At 40.1% G+C, this 24467-nt stretch overlaps 1 protein-coding gene across 11 annotated transcripts in view; it reads right to left on the bottom strand.

Moving 5' to 3' along the window:
* Positions 1–24467, bottom strand: part of SUGCT (succinyl-CoA:glutarate-CoA transferase) — a 334539-nt gene that overhangs the window by 302483 nt on the left and 7589 nt on the right. For all 11 annotated transcript variants that reach the window (XR_010308108.1, XR_010308109.1, XM_064169956.1 and 8 more), the window contains 3 exons: positions 21718–21803; positions 20917–20967; positions 13458–13578 (listed from right to left, as the gene is read on the bottom strand). Coding sequence is in view for 9 of the 11 variants with exons in the window: in XM_064169956.1 (XP_064026026.1) it covers positions 13458–13578; positions 20917–20967; positions 21718–21803 (258 nt within the window). In the remaining 2 variants the exon portion in view is untranslated. The remainder of the gene's footprint in view (positions 1–13457; positions 13579–20916; positions 20968–21717; positions 21804–24467) is intronic.

The following is a 24467-nucleotide window of genomic DNA, read 5'->3' as shown; positions in this document are numbered from 1 at the left end:
TAAAAGAAAGCACTTCTTCCCTCCTTAACCTAAACTGTAATTACCTAAGAGACGCTCTTTCGCTAAGCCAGCTAAAGCTTAACTTGTCACTCACAATTTCAAGGCAGCTTCCTAATCTAACAGGAGGAACTCTTCTACATGATCTCAGAAGCAAGTATTACCTGATCAGACTTTCAACTGTTGTGACTGTACACAGCTTTGGTGACAGACAAACTGATGAAGTGATCAGTAAAGATGATGACCTTGCTTAAGCATTCTGCTACATCTAGAGGTTGAGCATCCAAGTCTGCACACATGAGTATGTGCATTATGACTCTGAATTCTCACTCTAGGATCAAATACATAACCCCTCCAGGAGCTGAAGCTAGGAAAGTGTGTCAAGTAAAACCAAAATTAGTACGAAAGTTTTTTCACAACTTTCCAAGTATTTCCTCAGAATTTTCCAAAAAACACCTCTAAAATTTAATTCCCATAGAGGATTAGGTTATATGGAGTACATGTTGTTCTTAAAATTCCAGGCTGTCCTTTCAACCTCAGAATTTTACTGCTATTTTGAGCCTGGTTTTAATTCTCTTTGGTTTATACACAAAATACATGAACAGCTCACCCCCTACTCAGCTCAAGACCACACATTTACCTCCTGTTTCTGAAACCATGAACTGCAACATGAATTGATTTGCAGTCTTGATACAACATTAACTTTCTATGCAGGTGTAAATCCCAGCCTGAAGTTTAAATGAACTGTTCCTGCAGATCAAATGGAAGTGGAAAGTTGCAGTAACTTAACAGAACACTAAAGAGTAAGTGTATATAGAGAAAAGTTAAGAGCCTTTTCTTGGAAACCTACCTTGCTCTTGAATACTCTTAACACTAACAGATTCATAATCAAACAATGCATAGTTAATTGTAAGAGTTGCTGATCTTTTACAGGAACTTAGTACACGGAGTGGCAAAAAGTACTTGACACAGCTGAATCTAATAACTGGTTAATTCAATGTATAGCCTAACTTGAATATTTTTCCACTAACAGATATTTGCCACAAGATTCAGATTTTTTTTTAACCTTTATGAAGGGTCATATCTGAAAATAACCTTTGCCTTCTTAAAAAAAATCCATAATGTACAGAACTGATATTTCACAATCTTTGGTTGCCCACTCCCTTCTATAAAGATTTTCCTAACACGATTACCTCTAATCAAATTCCCTGACTCATATCTTATTGGTTATAATATCTTCTAAATAAAGAAAAACAATATAAAATATCAGATAATAGTTGCTTACTCTGAACCATAAAGCCATTAAGGTTGGAAAAGGCTTCTAGGATCATTGAGTCCAACCTTCAGACCAATTTTGATGACTATATTATTTTTTCTCTTATTCTTGATGCATATAACAACTGAACAAACATTTCACTGGACAGAGTACTCATCCTGGAACAACACTTTGTGGAGGTTTTCAGAACTGCCATAAAGCTAATAGAATTTGAGTAATTTATAGCAGAGGAGATACAGCAGAGGTGTCTTTACTTCCAGACCATGTACTTCAAGGTATTTGGGAGTCTCATCCTGAATGGTAAGAGAAGTTAGTATTCATTAAAAAAATTAGTCCCACATACTTTAAGACTATGACTCTAGTTTGGCATCAAAAAAAATAAAAAGGAAACTGGCAACCAATCATATATTATATACCCTGAGCAGATATGTAATATTTAACACTGATTATTATTGTAAAAATAAGACAGTTGTACATGAGTAAGTGCCTTGTAGTCATGCTTTCAGAAAATCATTTTGAAAGGTGTACTAACTTAAAAGAGGTAACAAAATCTTGGCCTCCTATTCGCCTCTGGAAAAGGTAGTGTTCACTGCAGCAGGTCATCACATGAGCACTAGCAATTCCTTTCCCACCTTTGCAGTATCCAGGAGGGCTCTACCCCTGGACAAGTCAGGAATTGTGGAAGGTCGAAAATTACCCCCAGATAAAAATTACCAAACTAGCTCAGAAGGCTTAGAAGCAAATGAAGTTATATATTTACAGCAAACTAAAATCTAAGAGCACATAACACATATGTACATAATATATTTACAATTATTTGCAATTGAGAAACAACATTGAAATCCCCCCTGGACAAAGCCCAGAAGGGGCCAACTGCCACTTTCTTCTTCCTCCCCAAGAAAGAAAACCAGAAAGGCCCCAACTGCTATCTACTCAGCCAAGGTTAGTGCAGCAGAAATCAGTCAGAGCAAAGGGGGGAAGGAGTGAGACCAAAGAAGGAGGCAGAACGGCAAAGGGAAGAAAACTGTTTATACAGCAGACTTTATCCCAAATAGCAAACAAATGGATTGGTATAGACTTATCTATTGTTGTTCTTCTGTATCCAATACAATTCTTCATTTAAATCTTCAAATTAAACTAGAGTGTTAACTCTAAACCCACCACATCTATGTATTTACTAGAAAGCTTTTCTTAATATTTACTTAGACACTTTTTTTTTTGTCTGACTGAAATTTTAACAGCTACTTCTTGTCCCATGTACCACAAAAGAGATTCTTCTCATCTCTGTACAGGAACTTTCACTTATGGGAACACTGTTATCCTCAAACCTATTCTCATCACACCCTTGCTTTGCAGCAAATCTACAACTTCCAATGACAGTTTCCTCTACAGAACAGTTTGCAGATCAGTGGGTTTCAGCCAACTCTGACATAAACACTGGGATACAGAATGCTTTTAATGTTGAAGTGCAGGGAGAAGTGCCAGACACTGCCACCATTTTGGTTTCTAAAAATTACAAAATACAGGCTGTTTTTCAAGTTCATGTCTTCTATGCCCAAAACTATTTTCTTTTTCTTTGTTAGCCACTGACAAAGTGTTTTATTTTATCACAATATTTTAAAAGCAGAAGTAATGAAGACCATATGCCTACTGGAAAACATTGTCAGGTCAACACCAGCTACTTAGTTTTCCTACCAATCTAACAACACCCACAGAAAATACCGTGAATGGGTACAACAAAGACATTGGGTCTTTGCACTATTTTAATAAGTTGTATCCATTTCTTTGCTGAAATCTCAAAACCCCACCATTATAAACAATAAACCAAACACACATACAAAAGTTCGTTAGGGAAGGTAGAAAGATTAATAAAGTAACACAAAACAAAAGAAAGGTTTTAAGACAGGCGATTCCCTGAAAACTGTTTCCTCTGGAAGCCAGTAAAAAAATCTTTAGTAATAACAAATAAATGTTTGGTGATCTTTTCCTGGGTCTCCTCTTTACAATAATAGAGCCCAAACACAAAAAATACTGCTTCACAAAAAGCCTACTGCAAGGCTTCTGAAGCTGCCTAAAATCTTACAGCTTTATTTCTGTTAACTTAGCTAGGCACCAGTCCAAGCATAATAGCTACTGAAAAATAAACATTAAACCATCAGTAAGCTCTTCACAATTGTACTGTGTTGCTATGCTGTTCATATCCAGGATTTCAGCGCTTAATCTGGTTTCATTCACTGTAAACTAACCCAGTGTCAAGTCTTACAAGTCGCAGGCTCTCTGTCTGCTATGATGTTCTTCATTAGGACAGAGTCCAAAAGCCTTAAGTTTTAGATTTTACACAAAATATTGCTATTTAGATGAAAGAATAAGCAAGGAGCATGAAGTCATAAGAAAAATATCACTTCCACGCACAGCTGAAAGCCAGTACTTCATTTCAAAGCAAGGAATGACTTGCTTTTAAAGCAATCATGACTTGTTCATTAAACTTCGTATAAGCTTCATGTTGAACAACGAATGGGAACAGAGTGTTTCAGAACAGCACTTGTTTTCAACTGTTTTATTCCTGAACTCACAGAATTTTGGGATTTGTGGCTGAAGAAATAAAAGTGGAAAAAAAACCAGCAAAGCCCTCCTGCTAGGATGCTTAGTGCCAGTGAAAATAGGCTGGCACTCCAGCTGCTGCTGGTGCACTGATGACAGAAGCAGCACAAACTCAAAGATTCAGTGTCACTCAGATAAAGAGCCCACCTTCCCAGAGGCCCATAGCACATCTGAATCACACGTGGATTTTGGAGCAAAACTAGAAGTGGGTAGATTCAGATTGGATGTTATGAAGGTAGTGAGACGCCTGAGCAGGTTGCCCAGGGAGGTGGTGGAAGCCCCATCCCTGGAGTCTTTAAGGCCAGGCTGGATGGGGCTCTGAGCACCCTGATGTATTGTGAAGTGCCCTTCTCCACGGCAGGGCAGTTGAAACTAGATGATCCACAAGATCCCTTCCAGCCCTGACAATTTTATGATTCTCTGGACATCAATCCCACCAACAAGAAAGGTGTTCCATCAGCAATCTGTGTTTCCACACACCTCCTTTCAGCTTCCACCCTTTTCCTACTAGTTTAGATTACTCATAGGTATGGGAAGTTTGGTCTATCTCAATGCCAAAGCCCCTCAGTACTGGCAAAGCATTGCAAATCTAGGACAAATACAGGTTTCCAGACTACATTATACTTCACAGTAGAATGTACAACCATTTCTGCAGACACATCTCTGAGCAGACCAATTTTACCAGCAAGAGAAAAGTTTTGTCAATATAATAACATATTTGCTAATGGCTGCTGCCAAAACATCTAAGTCTGTCAGTGTTCACACCTCTTCACACTCCTTACCAACACAGCTGTGCTGACAGGAGCCTGCTGTATAGAAAACAGCCTCATGCTTGGCTCCAAGAAGTTTGTCAACCAGCTGAATTTTACATAGGCCTCCTCTTTTGAATAAGTCTTTTTGACCTTTTATGAGCAGCAGAGAAACAAATTAGCAATGTGGATCAGCAACACAAATTTGTTTTTAGAAAACCTATCTTTTGGTTCTGCGTCTTAACAGAGCATAGCTACATTAGTCCTGTACAAGATGTCTCTGAAATTTGGGGTGGTTCTGGAGCACCCTAAAAATGCACCTTTTGTGATACTTGTATTTTAAACACTCCTGAACTGAACACGCATTTGTTGTGCATGATGCAGGTTAAAAAGCATTGTTGCCAGTAGCACCAGAACTTAAGACTCCAAAGGTCAAGTTCATTTTGCACCCTCTACAAATACGAGTTGCCAAGATGAATCGCTCTGCAACACACCTATGGCAACTTTCACCAGTTCACAGTTTACTCTGTGACCTGCGGAAACCAATGTTCTCCAAACGAGCTGTAAAGGTGTATTTAATCCTACAACTGATATTTGAGCAACACTTCTATTGATAACACTCTAGAGGGCCTAAAAGCACAGCAAATCTGTCTCCTTGTGCTGTGCCAACGAGTGTCAAAGTTTAGCTGGTGTTTAAAAAGCACAGTGTAATGTGCGACTATGAAAACAAGTGCACTAGATCAGACTCAAGGCCCAGCTAGATGATTATTTTGTCTCCAGGAACAGAAAAACAGATGTCAGTACAAGCAGGATAAGTCTACTTGAGTACCCTCAGAGTTTCCAACAGTTTTCAGTCTTCCTGACACAGGCAGACACAGTTTCAAGGTTTTTGGTTGGTTGAGTTTTAACTCCCACAGTTAATCTTTAGAGTACGATAGAATTTAAAGGTAAAGTTATATGACACTTCCTAAATCAGCTGTTCAGGGGTTAGACACACAAAAAAACTTTACAAGTTTCAGGTGCTTAAACTAAGCAGACACTTTTCAACTTATACAAACCCAAAGAAACATTTGTTTGTCTATTTTAAGATGTTCTTTAAGCTTCAATGATTGTTTCCTGCTACAGTCACGGTGAATAAAGTGAAATTTAAATGCATTCATGAGGTGTCAATGTCTACATCTTATTTGTGTTCTCCCAGAGAAAGCAAAAGTAATTACAAACAGTTTGTGCCAGAAACTGAGTTCTTGACCAACAATGTCACTGCAGCACAAAATAAACTGTTTCACTCTGAAGTGGTCACAGATGCTGATGAGAAGAGCTCTTGCATCTGATTATGTTTATGTTTTCAACATAACCAAAGAAAAATTAAAACAGCAAAGTCTGTAGGGACTTCAAACAACATTACAATATTTTGACAAACAACTCCAGAAATTCACATCCTATCCATCAGGTTTCTAAAGTGTATATGACCCTGAGAAACAAGTACAAAGATGTAAACAATAAAGTAGAAGTCACTCAAAGTAATCCCATTACTTGTAATCTCTTTGCAAGCCTGATTAACAGGAGAGTCACCTTTTCTCAGTCTTCCACAGAATAATTAGCATCATTTTAATTATTTTCAGTAAGAATAAAAATTGAAAGAAGATATTAAGAAAAAACACCAAATACATCACTAAACCCAGTAGGCAGGGGGGGGGGAGGGGGGGAGTAAATTTACTGGGTCTAAAACACTCACATAAAGTCTTTTATCTGTCTCCAGAAAAGCAAAAGAGAGCAGGAGATTTAGGAGATCTTCTTAAGCAGCAGAAATGAAAATCAAGTTTCTTGCACAGTATCAGAAAGAGGCCCCCGCTTGCTTAGCTGTGCTTTGGCAGGATAGAAACTGGCACCATGAGCTGGGAAAAGAAGTTTAAAGGTCCAACTGGTCTCATCATCTATTTCTGAATAAAGCAGTTGACTGCTGAAAGTTTGCAACATCATTTGTTCTATTTTAGACACAAACAGCATTAGAAAAATTAAATTTAATGCAGTTAGAATTGGAGTTTACACTTCATATAGTAAGTATTTTATTCTGGGAAGAAATACTGCCACAAAGTATCAATCCTAAACCAGTAGCCTTTGTTCTGGAATAGGTCTTATGCCAAAAGGAGACTGGGAATTTCACAAGTGACTTTCTACAGGATTGTGCCTCCACTTCACTCAGTCTTAACAATTACTGCCAAAATGAAGCAAGTACTTAAAATATGATTGCCCCTAAATACATAAGGGCAGTTTTGAGAAGCCTCACCTAAGTATCACCTCTCTTTAAATCAATGGGTGTCCCTTTTCAGAGCCTCTTCCCTGAAACTTCGCATTTACACAGATTACCTTTTGCTTCTGAAGAACATCAACAGCACATACTGCTACACCATGATAAATTACTCAACCAGTAAGCAATATAGCTGTAATACTCTAGGGCAAATTTACCATGCTGGTTTAGAGATAGCTCTGTTTTTTTTCCTACACACCACCATCAGGGGATGTAAATGTATTCTGCCTGGCAAGAAGTTACATGAAGGGATAACTCTGCTGGCAAATTTCCTAAGAGAACAATATTTATGCACCACAAATGCATTCATGTGCTGCTGTGGTGATTGATTTGCTTTATTCCTAGAAACAAGAATTGTTTCTTCACGTACCAAAACATGGCCCTTTTTTCCCTATATTATAATGAAAAAAACCCCACTTCTTTTTACATCACTGAAGTAGAATCTGAACATCTGCAATTCTGCCAATTAATTTCCTCATACAAGCACCTTTTTTTTTGCCTTTTAAATTTTTTTGTTGGTTTAATGACTCAGCTAAAAAGGAAAATTGGCATAACTTGGATATTCAGATGACTTAACTGGAAGTTTTTCAGGGCAAGGCACAAATCTGTTTCAATGTCTAGAAAGAAACCAGGTATCGTTTACTTTACAGAGGTTTTTTCTAAATATTAAATTGTAACAATTCTGCTTGCAAACACAGTATAATAGAAACAGAGATTAGAATTGTCACATCAGGTTCCTTAGCTGCTTTGCTTGCATGGTGAATCTAAGAAGTATGGAATGACAGTTTGGAAACCTGTCCTCTCTGGCAGCTTAGTGAGAACCAGCTCCTTGGCTGTGATTTACATCAAGCAAACTTCCAGTCGTACCTATAACTTCTTTAATGCCCTACAAAACTGAACCCTTGTGCTTTATAATTTAAAACTATTCCAAATTCTTACAGAAGTTTGTATTTAGAATTAATATAGTCATAGTCTTACAAGCATCAGTACATTTGATTACATATTGATGGCCACCTCAGATATCACAGTAATTTCACATGCAAAGCACAACAACCTTTTAAAGCTCCTGCTGCATGCCACATAGCCAGCTCTTTCTGCAGAAGCAACCAGTTACCAATCTGTGCAAACATGAAATTTCCACTGAGAACTACAAAGCGCCACACCAGTGCAAGGCAGAAATGCATGGAATCTCTCTCCACATCTAACAACCACGAGGTCATGTTGTAATCTACTCTCCCACAAATCAGGCTATCTTTGAATTTGATTATCAGGTTTCTGCCACATATTGATCCCAAGGTGCACAGCAAACAACTGACATCACTCAGTTTGGGATTTGAAGAAGTCAGCAGTTATCTGCTGGCTTGTTCCAAACTCCCCGCATGAATACATTAATAACTGTACCTATTCTCCTGATATGCATAATTGTCTCTGCCTTAATTTTCAACATCTTGCTTTTAAGATACAGCAGCAGACTCTGCAGAACACTGAAAGGCAAAACTTTCTCTGCAATGCACTGCCACTTTTAAATATCCAGCTTCACAAGATGCCTTTTTTTACTATCACTAAGAACAAAAATGGCTAGTAGTATTATCTGTACCATGTGTTATTTTGTATGCTGCTCCTACAGTCCCAATTATGGGGAGAGGCTTGATTTTTTTCCCCCCAATGCTGGAAGTCTCTACATTTATCAAATCAAGTTCAAGTAGAAGCTTCATAGCTTTACACAATCACTGGCAACACTTAAGCTCATTCCTTAAGGCTTGGAGTCCTGTGATTTTTGTGTTTCAGAGAGATGTAAGTTCATGGTTTTCCATACTTGCCTCCTTGTCCTTCTAACAGATTAAGAACTACTGGAAGCAGGACACCCAGTTTGTTCTGACACTGCCTCTTTTGAACACATCAGTCCCTGACAGTACAGTATCTTCTGTTATTAGAAAACAATGCATCTGCTGGAACTGTCTCTACAAGCATCTTTTCCAGAAGACTGATACCAAGACATCAATCCTCTTTTTACAGCTTCCATCTCCCTTAATTACCTAATTCTCTTATTTGTTCCTGCTTTTAATGTTATCTGAAAGACTACTGCAACTCTTTAAATTCTTAATCAAATCTCTTAATTTCCATTTCATTCTGCCCATCATCCTGCTTGCACTAGCTATTTGGCTTCACCAGACCACACGTTTTGCTACATCACCTTTTTTTGATGTCTTCTTCCCCCTCCCTCATTTTTTCATGCCCACTTTTAGGATCATTCTGCCTTTCTGTAATTAAAAAATAAGCAAAATGCCACAACCAAACTAACAAAAGAACAACTACCAAAAAGAAGTCCTGATTTTTGTAATTTTAGCTTACAAATTTTAATAACTTTTGAATAGACTAACGATAAAGCTAATTTATACAGTTGTTATTTAGTGATAACAGCAACCACTGCTTGAGCCAGCTTCTGAATACAACTCTGTTTCCTACTGCTATTAATAAATAATTTACAGCATTAAGAGATATGTATATGTTGTTGTCAAGGAATCTATCAATTTGCACCAGGTTATTGTATCCAGAGTATAGCCATCTTCAGACAACAAGAACATCAATCATACGAGGAAGGAGTGGGCACAAAGACAAAAACACTCCGTGACATCTATAATTTTACAGGCCAGAATAATTTGGTAAAAGGGAATCCACAATCTGTACCTAATTCAAAGCAATTCCACATCTTACCACAGTAAGTTCACAAATTAGAGGATCTGAAGAACAATTTGGGTAGCATTTGCCCAGCAAAACACACTACAGTTGGCTTTTCTTTCCTGCTGTCAAAATACTGGAGGCAAAGTAGGATGGGAATCAAAATTATAACACTACATCTTCTCATCAGAGGCTGCTATGTTATCAGTACAAAACAAGATGTACTAGGAAACACCAAATGCAGGTTCTTTAGGGTTATTAGGTAAACAGGTGGAATGAAGAATTATTTTCCCTCTCAGAGTCATCAAATCACTCAAGAGATATAAAATCTACTTATTTTTGAAGAGAAGTGCTCATTTATGGGTCTTAAGGTCTTTTTGTACATTAAATCAATTCCAGATTCAGACCCATACAAAACTCAGGCAACACACAACACTTCTAAGAGTGGGAGAAGTTTTACTTATTTTTTGCCTTTTCACAACAATACTGTTTGCTAACAAACAAATTAAAGCAGTTAGTTCAATCAATTTTTAATTTCAGGCTACAGCTCTTTGGGATAGAGACTGCAAATCTCCAAGAAATGTAATCTGTTACAGCAACAAAGTTAACAAAAATACCAATCCAAACAACCTGACCTTCATATCTTCTTTGGGGTGAATCACAAATGATTTTTAGACTTCCTGGGATTATCATTATATATTCAACTTCTTTCATAAATAAGTACACTAAAAAGTCATTACAGGAGTAAAATTTCTTCCAAAGTAAGCATTACATCCATGTTTTAAGATTAAAATAAAATAGTGAAATAGTATTTTGTAACAACATGAGCAACACAAAGCAACCTGTATGTGAGAAAGCATTAGGAGGACATAGGGAGGAAAGAAAATGATTAAACTATCTCCTGCAAAACCTGTGCACTCAAACCAGCAAGAGGATGAAGCAAAGAACCTAAGAAGAGTAGCCTTCATCATTCAGAAACCAACTACAAAACTGTTTCAAAACACATTGCCTTCAGAGGCTTTAGGGAAAGGGAAAAGAAGTGCTCTGATTTGCAAGTGATGTTGTCCTTTTAAACAGCGCCCCCTCCTGCTCAGTAATAAACTGTGACCGCCTCGGTGAGAGCACTCACAGGCTTCACTCACCAACGGTACCATACCTGAGGAGCTGGACATCATTTACCAGCCAATTTTCGGAAACTCAAACTAACTTCAAGCACAAAACTGCCAAAATATACTATATCCAAATTAGTTCTACAATCACTCTTATCAGCAAAGTCAGCTCGTGAATGAGAACAAACAAGAACACTCAGAAGCAGGAGGAATGTTGGGAAATATCCCCAAAATTCTCTTTGACAGCCACTGCAGGAATAGATATATTAATTTTTTTATGTAAGCAACTCCAATTGAGTTTGCTGGTCACAACTGTCTAAATGCTGTAAAGGAGACAGCATCTGGCTTACCTACGGCTGAACTCTTTACCTACATAAGACCCTGGACTTTCTGAAAAATTGCTCTGTGCCCCATTTACAATCCCTAACAATTTGTAACTGCCCAGAACTTAGAGAGAGGCAATTCCATTCAAACGTTATTCCTATTCTTAAGAAACCTTGTTCACTTCTGGCTAAGTTATGATTTCTAAGGAGCATGTCTTCCATATACCGCACTCCGCTACATGTGCCTACTCAGCTCGATCTGTCACCTCCATGGATGTTCCATTAACAAAAAATGATTTTGTGTAATAGTCCAATCTTCATCTCTAAGCTGTGTAACAACATTTTCAGAGTTTCTCACAGAATGTTTCTGCTGTTCCTCAGCACAAAACCTGGGAGAGAAGTAGTTTGTTTTGCTACATTAGAAAAAGCAACTTACAGCTGCCTGCTTAAAACCTCAAGAATTTCTCTTCTTTCAAGGCTGGGAGACCTTTTTGCTGTGACTATGCTTTTTTACTACTGGTGGTACTTTTTACTTCCACTAGAAAATCCTCAAGTCCAGCTTTAAGGTATCATAGGAGCTAAGAACTACACACTCTACAAGGAAATATTTGTTGGTGCTTCAAGGCAAATATTCAGCCCATGAAGTGCATGCTCCATTATTGCTCATCTGACCAGTTTGTTCTAACTGCCCCCACAGACCAGCTAAGCATGTTCTAACCCCATTTTTGTTTATATTTACTGCTTACACCTATTTTGTATGAGGATAACACAAAAACCAAGCATAGTAAGAAAGTATCCTCTCTGATTGTTGCTAGCACTGAAATGTAGAAAAGAAGAGAGAGCAAAAAGACTATAAAGTCCTGAAAAGAAAGAGCAAAAAGACTAAAAAGTTCTGAAGGGCCAGAGAACACAATTAGCTGGAAAAAGAAGCTGTTATGAAAATGTGACCCTAAGGCCAAAGGAAACTAGAGAACTGAACTGCAGAGGGGAAGGGTCCAGAATCATAGAACCAACCAGGTGGGAAGAGACCTCCAAGATCATCCACTCAAACCTATCACCCATCCCTGTCCAACCAACTAGACCATCATCAACTAGATGAGGCCAGTCAGTCTTTTTCTGAACACCTCCAGGGACGGCGATGCCACCACCTCCCTAGGCAGCCCGGTCCAACGGCAAATGTGAGTGCTCAGCTCGGCAGTCCTGGCTAGAAAAGGGCAAAGGGAAACCAAGAACAAAGGGAAATAGATCTGACAAAAAAAAAAAAAGGCAAACCCACACAAAACAAAAGACTCAGAAGAAGAAAAAAATCCCCACAAACAACCGAGAGAACACAAAGGCATCATGTAGGTGGGAGGCTGAGAAGAACAGAACATGTAAAAAGTATGACAGTGTTCAGATCTGGAACAGGTTGCCCAGAGCAGCTGCAGAAATACTCAAAACCCAGCTGGACATGGTCCTAGGAAACCTGTTGTAGCTGACCCCACATGAACAGAAGGGTTAGACTAGATGGTCTCAAGAGGCTAGCTCTCAAGAGCCTAGCTAGAATGTTCTGGTGAGAAGAATTAGATTACAGGCTGTGAAAAGGAAACAATGGTGGTGTCTACTTCACTCATAGGCTTGCTGAGATGTATAAGAACAAGAACATAAATATAGACAACAGAGTTGCTCTCTGTCTCTCTGGGGCTTAACCTCTCTCTCTAACCTTGCCTGCCGTCTTTGTGACTAATTCATCTGCTTCCTAACCCTGAATTTATTTTCACATGTGCACAGTTCCTGATTCATAGAACGGTTTGGGTTGGAAGGGATCTTAAAGATGACCTAGTCCCTCTGGCATTGTCAGGGACACCTTCTACTAGACCAGGCTACTCATGCTGACACTCAGCTCTATAAATGCTAGAAAGAATGAAAAGAAAATAAAGTACCCACAACTCTGTTACCATTTCAGGTACCAAGCAATAGACTGTAGCAAAGTAATATGAAACTTCCATGAGCATGTAACTGCATAATTCTGAAGACAGAGGCTTCATGGCAGTAAAGAACACCGAGATTATCAGATTCAGAAGTTGCAATACATAAACTGATACAGAAAAATGTCGGGAAAAAAAATACGATCTGAGGTTTTGGCTAGTTCAAAGCAAAAACTGAAGGAATTCAGCCAATCCTGGCTCCTTTGAAGCCAACAGGAACATGCCAAACTGGCATGGTAACGACGCTGTTGAACAACATCTATGTTGCTGATGTGGTTTCTGCCTCTCAAATTTTCTATACCTGCTTCTGAACAGCCAAATTCACTTAGTCTTTCAATTTAGCTTAACTTACATCAAAATAATACACTTTTAAACAATCACATGATTTCTCTAACAGATTGACTGGAATAAAAGAAAACAGGAACACAAGTAATTGAAATAAAAATACCTGTAACTGAGCAGTACACTATGTGAGGAGCAATCTTTTTGATGTCTTCATAACCTAGACCCAGTTCAGCCAGCTTTCCAGGAATGAAGTTTTCCACAAAAACATCAGACAGTGCTGCAAGCTTTGGGAGAAAAAAAAAAAAAGAAAAAAAAAAGATAAGTAAGAGTAGTTAATGAGTTTCCTAAAGTCCAGTCAACTCCTCATCTAACTTAACTTTTAAAAATCACATTCATTAAAATGGCTTCAGTCTTTCTGACTAAAGAAAACTTACAAACCTCAAACCTGGAGATGTATTTTTTGGCACATTAGACTCTGCATCCCTGCAAATACATACTAGGGGTGTTGCTTATCTAGAAAGAGGAATGTCAAAACCCTAAAGCAACAAGAAAAAATACACAACAATCATATGATCAGCATCATATCAATTTCCCATGACCTGACAACAGCTTGCAGAACAATTGCCACCTTTATATCTGCACTTAGCGGGGGAAAAAAGAGGGGAACAAAGAATGCATCTTTAGTCTTCACACTTTCTCTACCTTAGAAATAATTTTATAAATTGCAATCAATTACTTAAAATTGAAAAACAATTCCTGTAACAGTATCTCACTTCCTGTATGTAGAAAGAGAATAAGGAGCCCAAAGTTTCAGACCTTCAATTTAACCCAATAAAAGCCCCTCAATTAGAACTGTGCTGCCATGCTCTGCAATGTGACTTTCTCCACCACGTGTAAATTGGATGCAAGCTGGAGCACGGAAGGTTCCATGTGAACACCAAGGAAAACTTTTTCACTGTGAGGATGACAAAACACTGAAAAAGACTGTCCAGAGAGGTTGTGGATCCTCCTCTGGACACATTCAAAACCCACCTGGACATGCATTTGAGTGATCTACTCCAGCTGATCCTGCCCTGGAAACAGGGCTGGACTAGATGATCTTTCAAGGTCCTTTCCAACACCTAATGTTCTGTGATTCTGTAAGTGAATGGCCTAGTCCAAAAAACTCTGGTGAATTTAAAAGATAAACATATAACTTTGATGGGCTTTGAATTACTTTTTTTCCCCTGTAAAAGCTATGTAGATACCTATGTGTATAAATACATATATATCTACACACATATGCATAGGTATATATACACACACTTATACAAGTTTCAGTAAGACTGATACTAATTAAGAACAACTGAAGCAAGGGAACTACATGTTAAAAGAATGACACATGCCTTGGGAGACTTGTAGCCTTTTTCTTTTTGCTTGGTTGGGTGCCCATGTGGAGAACTAGATTCAGGCTCTGATCCAAACAAATGCTATGTTCCTAAAACTCAAGAGGATTTTCAGTCACAATGGGGTTTTAAGTCCACTGTCAGCTGGTATTTCACACTTCAGGTGCTACAAGTCTTCTGAACCTCTCACTTGTATTTTAACATCTACTGAGAGCAATATAACACTGAGTTGGAATACTGTGTATTCCAGAGAGGATACTGATATTCTCAGCATCAATGCCTCAGGAAAGGAAGAGGGCAGCACATTTATGCCCATTAAATTGAACAAAATGTAATTAAATTGTCATTAAATTGACCTTTTTTAAAAGTTATGATGGTACTAACTTGCTAAAGCAAGTTATTTGTACCTTTTGGAAGTTTTGTCTGGGGCTGTTTGGGGCTGAAGAGTTTGTTCTTTGGGTTTTTTTACATGAACTCCACACTAAGGAGGATGTTTTATATACAGACATATATATAAACACATATGTGTATTTGTGTGTGCTTCTCTACGTATATCTTTGTAAACAGTCTGTTTGTCAAGGCAGAGAGGATGCATAAAACACACTGACCTATTAGCTAAAGGTAATGGAAGGGAAGGAAAAGTGCCATCAGCTCCCAGCCAGATGAATATTGCCCAATTCTTCAAAACCAGAGAAGTTAATTAGTTAAGGCTAAATACCCAGGAGAAAGGGATCCTCAAAGTTCTACAGATGAGCTTCTGACAATAACTACTGAATAATGCTCTGCTGAGATACTGAGCCATGCCACAACAATTAGAATATGGAACTGGACATGCCACAACTGAAGAGAAAAAGTAATCTGCATTCAGCGAGACATACGAATATTTGGAAGGCAGTTAACAGTGAGTCAAAAGCATTAGGAAGGAGCATAGAGCTACAAGTGACACAGAATAAAGAAACATAAAATAAGACCAGAGAATAATTCTGTGGGAATCCTGTAGCTGCACTATTATGAAAGAGCAGACCCTTGGGCAAGTGCTTTGTAGCACTATGCCAAAGGAAGAAAAGCAGGCAGAACTCCCCATGACCAGCCTTCTTCAGCTCACTTGATACTACTAACAAGTAGGGTCTCAAGGCCGTGCTTTTGTCACATACCTGAAGACTCTCTCCTCCTGTGTTTTTAATAGGATTCTAGATTTTGAGATCAAGATTTGCTCTCTTCTACCTATGCAGAATTTATAACACTGGGAAACAAGATTTATTCTAATCATGATACTTTTCTTAAGCAAAAAAAAAAAAAAAATATATATATATATATATATATAGCCTTATTTCTTTTCTTTGTAGGGCTTATGGTAAAGACAAAATTCATATTTATGTATGAGCAACCAGTGTCAAAAATTTGAATTTCTTCTTGCCATCAATTACTACAGTGACAGGAACACTACTTTTCACAGTAACGATACAGTGCTGAGCGCTGCTCCATTCCATACACATCTGTCCTGATGCTACCAGGAGGCAAAAGCCTATTACAGATAACTCCCCTTTACTTTCTCTTTTTGACAAAACTCCAAGCAGAAGAAATTACATTCTGGTTCCATGTGAAATGCAATAATGGAATGTCAAGACCTCTGCGTCAAATACTTTCCCAAAACTATCACTCTAAATCAAGCAGAAAGATGAACAACTCCACAAGCAGAGTCACATTTCAATAATGCCTCATCACTTGAGTTCACCAAGTTGATGTAATACAGACAGAGGTGGCACTGATTTAAGGAAAAGAAAGGTATAGTGGTTACTAAAGCAACTTTAATAACAGACAGAAACCCTAAGAAATTACTTTGTCACAGACCTCCTCATTTCCACAGCCCGTTTGGTAAATATTCAACAGTTATTTCTCCCACTGGTAATTCCATACATCACATCTTAGGAAATAATTCTCATACATGCTTGACTATTTCAGTGACATCCAGCTAAGGGAAAAATTAAGATTGCTGCTGGCAGGAAGCATTTGTCTGTAGCTCCAAGTACTTGTTACAGCTAGCTATCCCAGCACCACTAGGAAGAGGCTGCAAAGCCCAGCACTGAGCTGACTGCAAGGGGGCTGCTCTTGCATGGCAAACAAGGAAGAACAAAGTTGCTGCTTTGCTTAAAATATTCTGTGGGACTTGAACTCAACCAGGCACCTGAGCCTCAGGCACAAAGGTTACACTGCAAACTCTTAAGCCACCAGTCATTCAACTCTGCAGACCATAAAGAGGTTCTCTGTATCTCAGGCAGAAAGTTACACATTTACAATCAGCACCAAAGAGCGATCTTCCTGCACAAACGCCAAGACAAGAAAAGGGGCAATTTCCTAACTACCAATGCTGGCAGTCACGTAACAAGTTTACACTGAATCCATCTTTCCTTCAGCTCACCCTGACTCATAGGCCCTGCTGCCTCTAACTCTTCAAGCAGGTCCAGCCCACACATGTGGAATCAGTAGAGATTCTGCACAGAGCAGCTTTTCTTTCACCACTTTTAAAGGTAAAATGACAAGTTTCTCATGTGAAAAGATCCATTTATACAGCCCTTATTTAGAAAGTGATTAATTCATCCAAAAGCACATCTGTGTTACACCGTGCAAAACTATTCCAAATGACAGAAGCACAGCAGGAGACAACAATGCTCAGGCATTCCTGAAGGCAAACCATACCCTAGGCAGCAGCACCGAGTGTGGCCAGCAGATCAAGAGAAGGGATTCTTTGCCTTTGCTTTTCTTTGATGAGACCTCTACCTTGAATGCTGCATCCAGTTCTGGTGTCCCCATCGTAAGAACAACATAAAACTGTTGGAGCAAGTCCAGAAGAGGGCCACAAAGATGACCCAAGGGCTGGAGCACCTGTGCTATGAGGATAGGCTGAGAGAGCTGGGTTTGTTCAGCCTGTAGAAGACTCCAGAGCAACCTTAGAGTGGCCTTCCAGTACCTGAAGGAGGCCTGCAAGAAGGCTGGAAAGGGACTGTTTACAAAAGCCTGTAGTGACAGGACAAGGGGGAATGGGTTTAAGCTGAGGGAGAGTAGGTTTAAGAAGAAGTTCTTCACTATAAGGGTGCTGAGACTCTAGAACAGGTTGCCCAGAGAGGCTATAGATGTCCTCTCCCTGGAGGTGTCCATGGCCAGGCTGGGTGAGGCCTTACGAACCCATGTCGGGAAGGCTGGAGTAGACGACCTCTAAGGTCCCTTCCCACCTAAGCTATTGTCATGATAACGACAGTGTCTGCTTTCAAAACCTTTAGAAGATAACACGGAGAGATTTGTAACATCCCACCAAGAGATGGTTCTGTTCTGCAAGGACAGCATGCACTGCAGAACCCTCAGCTTACCAACTACAGAGACTCCTGTAGGAAGAGTCTCTCACACAGCTGACAGGGAATCCAAAAACAAAGACCACTTCCCTACTTCCTTCTCACACAATATTCCCAAAAACCTCTGGAAGTCTGAGGGATCCTAGGCGCCCCTTAAACAAAACCACAGGGAGAGAGCCTCATCCCAAGGGGATGGGCCTGCTCATCCCAGAACACTGTAATATCCTTCTTCTGCTCTGCTTTCTGGTATCACAGTTTAAAAGACAGTGCCCGACCTGAGCTCTCTCTTTTCTTCCCTGCCTTTCTGGCCTCCACTTCTCCTCTCCAAACCCAGCACACCTTCTTATCTCACAGCTCAGGGGGGAGATGGCTGGCAGGGAACCGAGCCACTGAGGCCTTGCGGGCCCAGCGCGGGGGGGCAGTTTCGGCCTACCCTCAGGCCGACTGAGGGTGGAAGGGATGGAGGGTTCTAGAAGGCTAGTTTGGGCCTAGTGGATTTTATCCTTATTCTACCTGATTGTCTTTTGTATATAGAATCAGGCTGGAAGAGACCTCCAAGCTCATCCAGTCCAACCTAGCACCCAGCCCTATCCAATCAACCAGACCATGACACTAAGTGCCTCACCCAGGCTTTGCTTGAACACCTCCAGGCACAGTGACTCCACCACCTCCCTGGGCAGTCCATTCCAATGCCAATCACTCTCCCTGCCAACAACTTCCTCCTAACATCCAGCCCAGACCTCCCCTGGCACTACTTGAGACTGTGTCCCCTTGTTCTGTTGCTGCTTGCCTGGCAGCAGAGCCCAACCCCACCTGGCTACAGCCTCCCTTCAGGTAGTTGTAGAGAGCAATGAGCTCTGCCCTGAGCCTCCTCTGCTGCAGGCTGCACACCCCCAGCTCCCTCAGCCTCTCCTCACAGGGCTGTGCTCCAGGCCCCTCACAGCTTTGGCGCCCTCCTGTGGACACTTCCAGCACCTCAACTGCAACATACTGTAACAGTGCTCTTCTGCTCTGCTTTCCGGTATCACAGTTTAAAAGACAGTGCCCGACCTGAGCTCTCTCTTTTCCTCCCTGCCTTTCTTGCCTCCACTTTTCCTCTCCAAACCCAGCACACCTTCTTATCTCACAGCTCAGGGGGGAGATGGCTGGCAGGGAACCGAGCCACTGAGGCCTTGCGGGTCCAGCGCGGGGGGGGCAGTTTCGGCCTACCCTCAGGCTGACTGAGGGTGGAAGGGATGGAGGGTTCTAGAAGGCTAGTTTGGGCCTAGTGGATTTTATCCTCATTCTACCTGATTGCCTTTTGTATATATGCTCTGGTAGACTTGAAACTTCCAATCAGTGTGCAGAATCCTCATTCTTACTCCCAGAGAGGGGTAAGAGCCATCCCTGCCCTCCAGAAGCGGGTAACCTGGTGGCCCAAAGCGGGACAAACAACCCCACAAACCGCACTCAGCGCGGGACATTGAAGGGGACATGGTAGCCAGGTGGGGTTGGGCTCTGCTGCCAGGCACCCAGCAATAGAACAAGGGGACACAGTCTCAAGGTGTGCAGGGGAAAGTCTAGGCTGGATGTTAGGAGGAAGTTCTTCCCAGAGAGAGTGATTGCCATTGGAATGGGCTGCCCAGGGAGGTGGAGGAGTCACCATCCCTGGAGGTGTTCAAGCAAAGCCTGGCTGAGGCACTTAGTGCCATGGTCTAGCTGACTGGCTAGGGCTGGGTGCTAGGTTGGACTGGAAGATCTTGGAGGTCTCTTCCAACCTGCATGATTCTATGATTCTATGACATGTGCAGCCTGTGAACAAGTGACTGGAAATGATACTGAAACAGCAGCAGAAGCCCACTCCCCCTCTGTGTTAGTGCTGCAGGGCTAAACACACAGCACTGGGGAGCAGCAGGTCTGACGCTTCTCAAGACATAAGAAAGAAGCTGAGATGTGTTTCTTTTATTCATTTTCCCATGAGGGGAATATAAAGTATTACCCTATAGGTACTCCTGCATCCTGAACTCAAATACTGAACACAAAAATAGTATTAGGTTTGACCTATAGGACAGTGTCAGGAACTCAAGTCATGAGAAAAGTGTATGTCCCAGGTTGGCAACTAGAGGGTTAAAAATCCTCTAGGGACTAGAAAATGGTTATTCAATCCCATAATTCTACTATCTCTTTATAAACTCCCAGCCAGGCCAGCTCATGCTCCTTTCTTCCCCCTCCAGCCCTCCCAAAAACACAACAGCCCTCCCAGAAACCTGAGTCCCCAGGAGGGGCTCTCAACCACCCTTCCATCTTCTCTCATCCCTCAACCTTACCCCAGACATTGCCTTGTGCCCCAAGGAAGAACGGAGGGTCGGCCAGGGGGGTTAGGAATCAAGTGGATTAATCAGAGAGACAGAGGGTGAGGTTAGAGAGAAAAATGCAGCCCACAACCCAAAGAGCAACTCCCTTATCTATGTTTGGATTCTTGCTCTTATACCTCTCAGCAAGCCTATGAGTGAAGCAGACATCACCATTGTTTTCCTTTCACAGCCTGCGATCTAGTTCTTCTCATCAAAACATCCTAGCTAGCTTCACACAGGCCCAGTAGTGCAGCAAGATCAACTACAGACACAGCGAAAGGAAAACACCAGGCTGAGAGATCATTTCCTCACAATGTTTCATCTAAAGCTTCTGATGACATTTTAAAGCAAATGTGTATCTAAAATCATTAGGTATCAGACTAAGCATAGAGTCCAAAAGCAGAGGATACAGAGGCTATGAACTGCAATTTAACACATGTACTACACACATGCATGTCTAATTATCAGATGTCAAATTAACACTTGAAATGCAGAGTTTAATACTCAAGAGTAAAACAAGACAAAATAGGCAAAGTCTGTATGCTCTCAAAACTTACCTCTCTGATTAGCTTTGCTCCTTTTGAGTCCTTCATGTTGATAGCGATACTCTGGGTATTAAAAAAAGAAAAACAACACACAACCACCACAGTAACTTAGATCAAAATCCTTCCAGTGATTATCACAACCAACACCCAAGTTTCACACTACAGCTAAACAAAATAAGCAAATTTTGGACACAACCCCCATATCCCCTTGCAAAAAAAAAAATCTATTGGTAAAAGAAACTGAACTGTCTCAGCAACGCATCAGACAAGCACCAAGGCAAGTCTGACAGAGCTGCACTGCAACCTGTTCACTGTATGTTTACACAGCACCTGCTACTGCAAGCACACCTTGGGACACCAGAAACATTTGTTTCAATGTCCACCAACCGTTAGACAGCTCAGGAATCTCACAAAACTTAATCCTGAAGCTGCACGAGTTAAGCTACCTTCAACCATCCTAACTGTGGTGTGATGGTTGCTCCCTGCCAGCTTCAGCTTCCAGCTGATGCACCTAAAAACAATGATCTTTCAAATAACATAACATTTACTCTTCAATCAATTTGCATTAGCAGCTGAGGACCCACAGGACCACTCCTGCTTTTCTGAATTTGTCTCAGCTGGCCACAGCACCACACCAGAGGTTTGCAGTCTTTGTATCTTCAAAAGACCCTGCTTTTCTCCAGAAATTCAATCATTCATTCATCATAACTTAAGGCTCCATTACAGATGCTCAGAACCTAACAAAGAAGTATTATGCCTTCAGTTGTAATAACAGAAAACATAGGTTAATCCTCAATACCACACACCATTTACCTTTTTATTTCTATTAACACTGAGAAAATAAACACTCTCTGTGCCAGCAAAAGGTGGGCCCCAGGCTCTTGTGTCATCACCAACTCCTGAAAGAAACACCACATTTTCATAGCTGTTCAGTAACACACTGCCAACAAATAAAAAGAACAAAAAGTTTTGCTTCAACATCATCTGTAAACAACCTAAATTTCAGCTAGCAGACAGGACAAACATTAGTTTTGTATCTATATTTTAGGATAGTTACTGAAAGATGAACATGAATAAGTGACTAATGTTTGCTGGTACTGGGATTACTTCTTGGTTTTAAAATATTACTATGCACCTGCACACCAGCAATGTATGTCTGGGTTTTTTGGTCGGGTTTGTTTGGGGGTTGGTTTTCTTGGCTTGGTTTGGGGTAGGTTAGGTTTTCCTTTGGTGAACTGGTTTTGGGGAAGCTCTTTTTTCTTTTTTTTTTAACTTAAAGCAGAACTGCAAAACCATTCTTTTAGGCAATCTGGAAGAATTTAATAGGAACTCTTGCCCTGCACCACATCACACAGTCTAAGTCAGTCAGTAAGATACTCCTGAAGCACTCTGGACAACACCAACCACAGATAAGCAACAACTTGTTAAGATGCATACTGCAGAACACCAACTAAATGCAGCACCTGCTATAGCTGGTGCAGTACCCCACCTCCAGCCCCTACAGAGAGGCAAGATGGTATTAAAGCAGCTGCAGACGCTGACATCACTGCTTGATTTCCAATTTTAAACCTTTCTTAAATGTCACAAAGACTAGCAATCTATTTTAATTAGAATCTAAACTGTGACTGGCAATCTATTTTTATCAGAATTAAAGCTAAATTTACATTCAGATATAATCACCCTGCACATTCTTATATCTACTTGGTAGCTTCACATGAGTGACAATGGTTTACCATAAGGCCACACAAAAGACTGATAGCAGCCTAGATACAGAAAAAAGCTGTTGGACCTTACTTAACATAACATAAGCACTGTTATAATTAATACTACACACTACAGCAACCCAAAGTCAAAGACATTTAAGATCAACTGTGGCAGAAGCTATACAAACATGTCAATTACTCATCAATATTTGTCATATTTAATATCTCAAAGAACTATTTTGGTTCATACAGGAAGGAGGGGGGAAATAAAAAGAAGAAATCTTCTGTATGCTACCATTTCAAACTGTCCAAACCAGAGCACTTCAGTCATACTTCTCACATAGTGTGACTATGATCACTTATGGATTAAAAGCCCTGTGAAAGTAGACATCCTCTCATAGAGAGAGCCTGCTACTCACATTCTAAAACGTTTGAAGTTCAGAATTATCAGGCTGTCCTTCTCCTTCAACCACAAACCAAAATTCTAAGAGCTGGAATTAAAATCCCCAAAACCTAGTGGCTTAATATTTAACCTTCACATTTAACCTCTGACATTGCTCCGTTCTTACTACTTAGATACTTGGAGTAACACCCCTGTCAGTCTCAGCTAACAGAGCAAAACTGATGCAGCTTCTACCCTGTGACAGAGGTCAAAACATTTGAAAGAGTGGTGAGTGATTAAGGATGACCACAGGCTGAAGTGGCAAAACTTCTGTTAAACATTTAATGTTTTGCTAAATAATCAAGCATCCAGTATTTCCTGCCTAAAATAAAATAGAGACAACAAATAAAGATAAAAGGTAAAAACTTACAACGTGGAAACTTAAAGAAGGAAAAAAAATACATTACATAATGTGCAGCTGTGATGGCCTAATTACATTCCTTTAATGTGTGATGATGCATAACAATGAAAGCTACATGCAGGGAATATTTCTTTAAAGAAAGCACTGAATACCATGAAAATTGTCTCAGGAAGCATAAAGTGCAAAGCATTTTCTGGCACTACCCAGACTTGACAAATCTCTGAGTAAGAAATACATGCACCAAGTAAAAATAGAAAGCCATTCAGTTAAGCTAAAACACACCACAAATAAAACCAATTCTACTTATACAGCTAATGACAGTCCAGTCAGACTCTGAAGGAGTTACACAAGTTGCTGAATCTGAAAACACACTCAAAATGAGTGCAAAATGAGCACTTTCAGCACTAGCATGAAGATTTTCATACAAATCAGACAAAACCCCCACTTTCCCAATATGCTCTCACCTCTAGCTAAAGAGGAATAACAGATCCTGGACTTCAAAGATGCAGAAAATCACTTTTGTTCCTCTTGCACAATTCCAAACAATGACCTCTCTGACAAAGCAATTTTTATTTAACAACCTGAAACTGGACTGGAATATTGAAATTACTCTCAGGAGAAAGTTGATATAGCAGGCCAGGTCACCTTGTACTTTACCAGTCAAAATGCTTGCTAGCCCCACTAAATCTGTATATTATAACATCAAAGAAGATTTAATGAACAGCTATTTTTAAGTGTCCAGATTATTCTTGCAAGGAAGAAAAGTAAAGATGAAAATAGAAGGTGGAAAATTGAAGTGCCTGTCAATTTATCAGTATTCTAATCCTGCTGAGTAAGATGTATTCATGTTTAAAATCATCTAAGATGCTATGGCTCAGAGGACCTGAACTGAAGATTCTCAATTCCCAAATGGGAAAAAACCCTTTTCCATAATTCTCACGTAACTAATTGCTGGGAAGATTTGTATGTTTGTCAAATTTTCCATGTTAAGCATTACTCTTAAAACCCCACTGTAACCCTCTCACTACATTACAGAAACCGACACAAACCCAAGCGT

The sequence above is a fragment of the Pogoniulus pusillus genome, chromosome 32 (assembly GCF_015220805.1).
Source record: "Pogoniulus pusillus isolate bPogPus1 chromosome 32, bPogPus1.pri, whole genome shotgun sequence".
In the NCBI taxonomy this organism is placed as follows: Eukaryota; Metazoa; Chordata; class Aves; order Piciformes; family Lybiidae; genus Pogoniulus; species Pogoniulus pusillus.
Note: the sequence above shows the minus strand (reverse complement) of the source record. Positions and strands in the feature narration are given on the sequence as shown.